This window comes from Drosophila subpulchrella, chromosome 3L (genome assembly GCF_014743375.2).
Source record: "Drosophila subpulchrella strain 33 F10 #4 breed RU33 chromosome 3L, RU_Dsub_v1.1 Primary Assembly, whole genome shotgun sequence".
Classification (NCBI taxonomy): domain Eukaryota; kingdom Metazoa; phylum Arthropoda; class Insecta; order Diptera; family Drosophilidae; genus Drosophila; species Drosophila subpulchrella.
The window spans coordinates 22667695-22674479 of NC_050612.1; the positions used below are offsets into that span (position 1 = coordinate 22667695).

The 6785-nt window shown below is 45.1% G+C and overlaps 2 protein-coding genes across 2 annotated transcripts; one reads left to right on the forward strand and one right to left on the reverse strand.

The window, feature by feature from the left end:
- Window positions 1-695: 695 nt before the first annotated feature.
- LOC119553766 (RNA exonuclease 5) lies at window positions 696-6588 on the reverse strand. The gene is made up of 4 exons (XM_037864373.1): window positions 6363-6588; window positions 6101-6302; window positions 2381-3176; window positions 696-2322 (listed from the first exon to the last, which is right to left on the reverse strand). Exons 2-4 carry the CDS (start codon window positions 6151-6153, stop codon window positions 1030-1032), a joined length of 2142 nt encoding a protein of 713 aa, XP_037720301.1. The 5' UTR covers window positions 6154-6302; window positions 6363-6588; the 3' UTR covers window positions 696-1029.
- LOC119553767 (innexin inx4) lies at window positions 3698-5894 on the forward strand. Its single transcript, XM_037864374.1, has 3 exons — window positions 3698-4100; window positions 4170-4468; window positions 5014-5894. The coding sequence occupies exons 1-3, from the start codon at window positions 3824-3826 to the stop codon at window positions 5539-5541; spliced, it is 1104 nt and encodes a 367-aa protein (XP_037720302.1). The 5' UTR covers window positions 3698-3823; the 3' UTR covers window positions 5542-5894.
- Window positions 6589-6785: the final 197 nt, after the last annotated feature.

Here is a 6785-nt window from a genome sequence, read left to right on the forward strand (position 1 = left end):
ACAGGTCGTATGAGCAGTGAAGCAGACGCAACATTTTCGAGCGTGTGATAAGACAGATACGGGGACTTTCCCTTTCCGGAGCGGGAGAGAGTGGGAAATGGAAAAGCCAGGGAGAGCGAGAGTGCGTGGGCTTCTAGGGAGGCCCATTTGGGGCTCGGGCCCTAGACAACGGAGCATTATATTGAGGGAGGTAGGAAATTTATGGCTGTTATCAACACACTCCGCCTGGCCCGCGAGAACCAGCAACAAATATCGGGCACTGCAAACTAGGTCAAATCCCACCAGCCCGTATGGTACGCTCCATCCGGAAAATGTTTTGGGCGGATTGGAGAATTATTTGTAATTGCCTTGGGTCACGATAAGTTTTTCGTTTATAAAGTATGCGTGAAATTACAAACAAGAATTTTAATATCAACTATTCAAATTTTAAAAACCCAAATCAATCACTGGTCAAAAAGATGCTTGCTTGGAACATTCTTTATAAACCATTTATGATATTGAATTGCTTAATTGTTTTTCAATAACTAACAATTACCCCTTTGAAATATTTAAATATCCAAGGAGTAACCATTCCAATAATTTTAAAAACTACTTTTTGTTAACAAATAAATTGCCAATCTTTTGAAAGCTTCGAGGATCCAAAAGGCAAATGTCAGTAGTTCTACCAAACTTAGTTTTTGTGAAAAAATAAATGTACATTTTATTATTGGTTTGAAGGACTTTTTTAAATTTGACAATTTTTTACTGATGCATTGTTGCATATAGTGCATTTTTGAGGTGTGAGGTGAAACAATTGTTGGTCATGTCTTGGGGGTGATACGGCAAATTTGATTCCGCTTTGGGATTCCGACTGGCCATCGGGCACACCAGAAACCGGAAGTGTTTTTCCGGAGTATGACCCTTTGTCAAATGGAATCGGCTAGAAAAGGTTAATAACAGGAGACATATTCTCGGCTAGGAGGTTCATAACAGGAGGCATATTCTCGGCTAGAGGAAGTTAATAACAGGAGAGCTATTCTCGTTCACTTCCTAACTGCCGATGGGCGCACTAGTCTGTTCCGATCCGTTTAGGCGCTTAATAGCTATCTTGGCCAAGCCCTTGGAGCAATCCGTGGCTCCGCCCATGAGAACAAGGAAGAGTCCGTTGTGCGCAACCGAATTCCAAAGGCGGTCGATGGTTTTATCTAGTTTGGCGACATTCCGCTCCGCGCTTTCCAACACAAAGTCCTGCTCTGGCACGCGAATATTAGCAATGGTCAAGGCATTTTCCAATGCAACTTCCGTGACCTTACGAACGGCTTCCTTGGACGTGGAAACCTCGTGGACACGCACCGCCACACTGTGATCCTGGGGAGCTGCATCTCCTGCCTTTTGGATGACATTCTTGAGATGGGGCTGCAAATCCCCGACCGTGACAATGGCCGTCCTCTTATCCCGCTTGGCCACATGGGCAAATAGGTTATTGCTAATCGTGTCGCCGCTGCAGGCGTTCGCCAACTGCTGCAATCGCTTATGCTGGGTGAGAATCTCATCGCCAAACTCTATGCTGTTGGCCAGTTTCATCTTGACAAGCTTTAGCGTTGCTCGCGAATCCTCAATGGAATCGTGGCCAAATTCGTTTTCCTGGATTATTTCCTTCAGGAAGGTCTTGGCCAGTTGCTTCAGTTTGCTCTTGCGCCGTCGCACGCCGCTAATATTAAAGCACACGCTGGTGTCGATCACATACGGGTGCATCATTCGCATGGCGTTAAGATCGGAGTTCAAGGACTGCCCCACCAGGATGGCATCCGGAGGCAGTAAGGCGGACACCTCTTTCTGCACTTCCGCCAGATTCTTGGTCACCTTTTTCATGATATCTTCAGTGATGCCCGAGTACTGGGTTAGATAGTCGGTGATCCGGTTGTTAGGCATCACCAGCGTTTCGTATACGGTCTCGTAGCGTTCGTTGACAATGGAAATTCGGGTAAGCTCATTCATGCCCGCCACCGTATGACACATCTCACAATCCACGCCAAACATGGGACTTCGATTGGTCACAGCCGCATACGATTTCTTAGTGAACTTAAATTCCTTGAAGCGACTGTGCAAATCACCTTGCATTGGAATCGGATAGCCCTCATCGACCATTTGCAGGGCGGAAAGCAAGAGTTTGGTGCGCGGGAACTTGTCATCCTTATGCAGGTCATCCGGCACCGCCTCTTTGCTTTCAATCGGGAAGATGGTCCTTACAAACAGGGTGGGATCTTTGTTGAGCTCCACAGCCGACTCCAGGGAACCGTGCTCGTCTATAAGCTGGCGAGCCTGGACATTTGTGAGGGGTATCTGTGGAAGCCAGAGTTATGATTATGTGGTGTATTGTAATAGGCGACAGGAGCCTTACCTTGGCTATCTCGTCGATGATCTGAGCATCGTCACTCGGCGGAAGCAGCATTTCCAGCTTGGTGTTGAATATCTTATTGGTGGCCTTGAACTGGCTCTCGTTGGTGAGGTAGTGGTAGAGCGATAGTCCCTCCAGTATGACCACCACGCTGTGCGACAGGTTGAGCCACTTCTCCACGCTGCACCACCGATCCGGTCGGCAGGGACTCTTCTGGCCAATGAGGGCGGACATCAGTAGGTGCTGGATGTCGGCGAGGAAGATGGGCGTGCGCGCATGTTGTGGCGTCTCCAGGGAGGCGCGTTGGCCCATCTCCCGAAGCCTCAGGCCAGGAACATCCTCGATTTGCCTCTTGCGGCGCTTTAGCTCCGCTGACAGCTGCTTGTACTGCTCCTCGCTCAGGGAGCAGATCTCCTGGGGCAGGCTATCACCTCCGGCCTCATAGTTGCGGGTTTTCTTGGCCACCGGCTCGTCGGAATTGGCTCCCGTCTCTGGTGCTCCTACGGATTCCGCCTCGTGCTCGCCATTGCTGCGGACTGTGTGGCGGTTGCGGGCCTTCCGCTTGCTGCCCACCTTGATGAAGCCGTCGTCCTCATCCTCAGCCTTCGCAGCTGACTTCTCCTCCGCCTCGGCCTCCTCCGCATCCCGCTTCTTGGCCAGCTCCGCCTCGTGCAGGCGATCGCGGTCGTTGAGCTCCATCAGATTCGCCAGCGCCGCCAGCTTCTTCTTCTTCTTCTCGTTGCGCTCGTGCTGCTTCGCCGACAGCTGCTCCTTCATCCTGGTGCGCTTACCGTTCAAGCTGCAGGCGGGATTCAAAGGACTTTATTCAATTATCTCAATTTTCAGCAGGTTCGATTTGTCAACATGAAGATTTAACATGTGCACAAGTGTCAGTGTGACCAGGTGGTGAAAGGGATAGAGGTGGCCAAACATCGATGTTAACATCGGTGTCATCGATGTTTTCAAAGCACCCATCTCTATTCGGACAGAAAGAGCAGATATCTTTTGTCTCGCTTTTTTATCAACACTTACGTTGTTGCTATCTCTATCTTACGTTGTTGCTGGGACTCGAAGCACTGTGACGTGATGCCTTAAACTAAACTTAAATCAATGTTGATACTAAAAATGATTCAAATATTTGTACAAAAAATTACATTTATAAAGTACAAAAGTTTGTATTAATCAGTTTTCACTGTATCAAACCAAATTAGTATGACCATGGGGTCGAAGTTTAGTACCAACAAAAAGCTGACTGCTGGTAAAGGCACATTGCTCGTATAGTTATCCCGCTCTGACGCCAGAGGGAAAGAGACGACAACAGTACACATCAACCGTTAGAATGCCGCGTGCTTTTGGAATTATTTGGAATTCGCAAAAAGACTGAAACTTACAATCTCCCAAAAATATATGTTTTATCCCCCAAGTGATTAAATTAAACACGCCAAAATGTACGCAGCAGTTAAGCCGCTCTCTAAATATCTGCAGTTCAAGTCGGTGCACATCTACGATGCCATTTTCACGCTGCACTCGAAGGTCACGGTGGCCTTGCTTTTGGCCTGCACTTTTCTGCTTTCCTCGAAACAATATTTCGGGGATCCCATCCAGTGCTTGGGAAACAAGGACATGGACTTTGTGCACGCCTTCTGCTGGATTTACGGGGCCTATGTGCACGGCAATACATCTTTGGAGCCCCTTAAAAATGGAGCAGCACAGTGCCGACCAGGTAGAATTGTACATATGTACATATATCCCCCAAAGATTCCCCATCTTAAGAAAGGATTCTCCATTTCAGATACGATGGGTACTGTTCCCATGGAGAAGCGCCGCTACATCATCTACTATCAGTGGGTGGTTCTGGTCCTGCTCCTCGAATCCTTTGTGTTCTATTTGCCCGCCTTCCTCTGGAAGATTTGGGAGGGCGGTCGGCTGAAGCACCTTTGCGACGACTTCCACAAGATGGCCGTTTGCAAGGACAAGAGCAGGACCCATCTCCGCGTGCTGGTCAAGTACTTCTCCAGCGACTACAAGGAGACCCACTTCCGCTACTTCGCCAGCTACGTCTTTTGCGAGATCCTTAACCTGAGCGTCAGTGTGAGTTACCCCAACTATGCACACATTTTACAGATTCCAAAAGAATTCTACCAATAACCGTAGCTTATCAAGTTCGAAAACATTTGCTTCAATTTCGTTTAAAATTTAGTATAAACTTTCCTATAACTGGCATGGTAATACAAAGGTTATAGGCCATATGTAGGTCTCATCAACAATTTTGTCTTTAAGATCGCAGTCCTTACTAATCATACGGTCATATAAGAGGTGCTATAAGTTGGTGATTACAGATGATATAGATACAATCCGTTAAAATATGCCACCATCCCAGTTTTAAAAGAAAGAATTGATGTCTTAAACCTAACAACAAAGATTTGCAGATCAAAGCAAAAAATCTTGTTAAACAAGACCATGAAAACAACAGTGAAGTACAAAATATCTATCCATATTTATCTCCTGTATTTCTCCAATTGTCATCTATTTATTCGTGTACTATGCAAGGTTGTTTAAACATTGGCTTGACAAAGTTAACTTCTATTCTGGTTTCCCTTTAAATCCTTACTTATAACATTCCCTTTCTATTACAGATTATAAACTTCATTCTCCTGGACTTATTTTTCGGCGGTTTCTGGGCCCGCTACTGGCATGCCTTAGTGGCCCTATCTGATGGCGACTTTAATAATTGGAACAGTATCACGATGCAGGTCTTCCCCAAGTGTGCCAAGTGCGAAGTCTACAAGGGCGGCCCCAGCGGATCTCCCACCATATACGACCATCTGTGCCTGCTGCCCCTTAATATTCTGAACGAGAAGATATTTGCCTTCCTGTGGATGTGGTTCATTCTGGTGGCTGCACTGGTTTCCCTGAAGTTCCTGTACCGCCTGGCCACCGCTTTATACCCCGGAATGCGATTGCAGTTGCTGCGTGCCAGGGCTCGTTTTATGCCCAAGTTGCACCTGCAGGTGGCACTGCGCAACTGCAGTTTTGGCGATTGGTTCGTGCTAATGCGCGTGGGCAACAACATCAGCCCGGAGATGTTCCGTAAGCTGCTGGAAGAGCTGTACGAGGAACAGTCCCTAACGAAGAAAATCCCGCCAGGAGCGGACGAAATCTAACAGCTCAACATTGACACTTCATTGAATCTCAAGTTAGTCAACTGCATTTACTTTATTTATGAATTACATCTGTAGTAGAAGACTAAGATGACATGCGACAACTATAAGACATTTTGATTCCTATTAACGTTACCCATCGATATGTACATATTATCGAACAAATTGTTCTAAGCGAATTATAGCATTTTCAGTTGCTCACCACATACTCATATTTCTTATTACCCAAAAAAGTTTTTGACCACTTTCAATGTTAAATGGTTTAAATTCGGCTAGAAACTGAATACTTTACTTATGAAAATGTGTATGCTTTAAGAATTTAAGTTAATCTCATGCAACGATTAAAGATTGGTAAATAACATTTGTATGTATCAGTTATTAAATGCACTTTGTTTTATTATTTGAATCATATTGCAAGAAAATGTTAACATTCTCAAGATCTTTAGACTGAATCATCTTGGATTGTCTTAGATTTTTCCATTTACTCATTTTTATTCATTGATAAACTATAACCTGACCACTATTCAAAATGTTTTATATATTATGTTAAGTTGAGACCTACCTTTGTGATCTAGCAATGCTGCGCAGGGCGAGTCTCGTTCTGGTCCACATCATAATGGTTATCTAGTGCTGAAGGGTAGTGGATAAGGGACCTCTTTGCACATACCGCAGGAAGGGATGTGGCTAACCGGACTGGTTGATTTGGTTTGATGGACAGGGCACAAACTTTCTTTGCTTGCGCATCAATTTTAATTGACCGAGTTCTGTGGGTTCGTGGGAAAACTGGTTAAAGATTCCCGCTTCTTTTATTCACTGGTACTCACATTATGTCTAATAGTAAAATTTTGATAAAAGATTTTTGATTTTTTCCTAAGGAATATGCATGTGTTTTTATGTTTTAGGACAGCGTGTGTTTTTCTAATTTTTTTGAATATTGTTCCGGTAATTGACGTTGGTGGTCAAAGCCCTTTTTTATGGAACCATAAAATATCGAACAAAAATGTTTTTATTTTGAGTGCGCTGTACGAAATTTGTATAAAAAGTGATTTGGAAACATCTGAGTGACAGTTAAGAGTTGAGACTGGGCCTGCTTAGCTAAGTAAAACTGCGAGCATTAACACATTGGACGGGTGGTTAACATAGTTATATTTTTTGCTTGGATGGGTGGGTGGTTGGATGGTTCGTTGCTCTTCGAATTCCCCTTCAACTTGCACTTTTCGTCGGTCATTTCAGCTGACCGTGGCAGT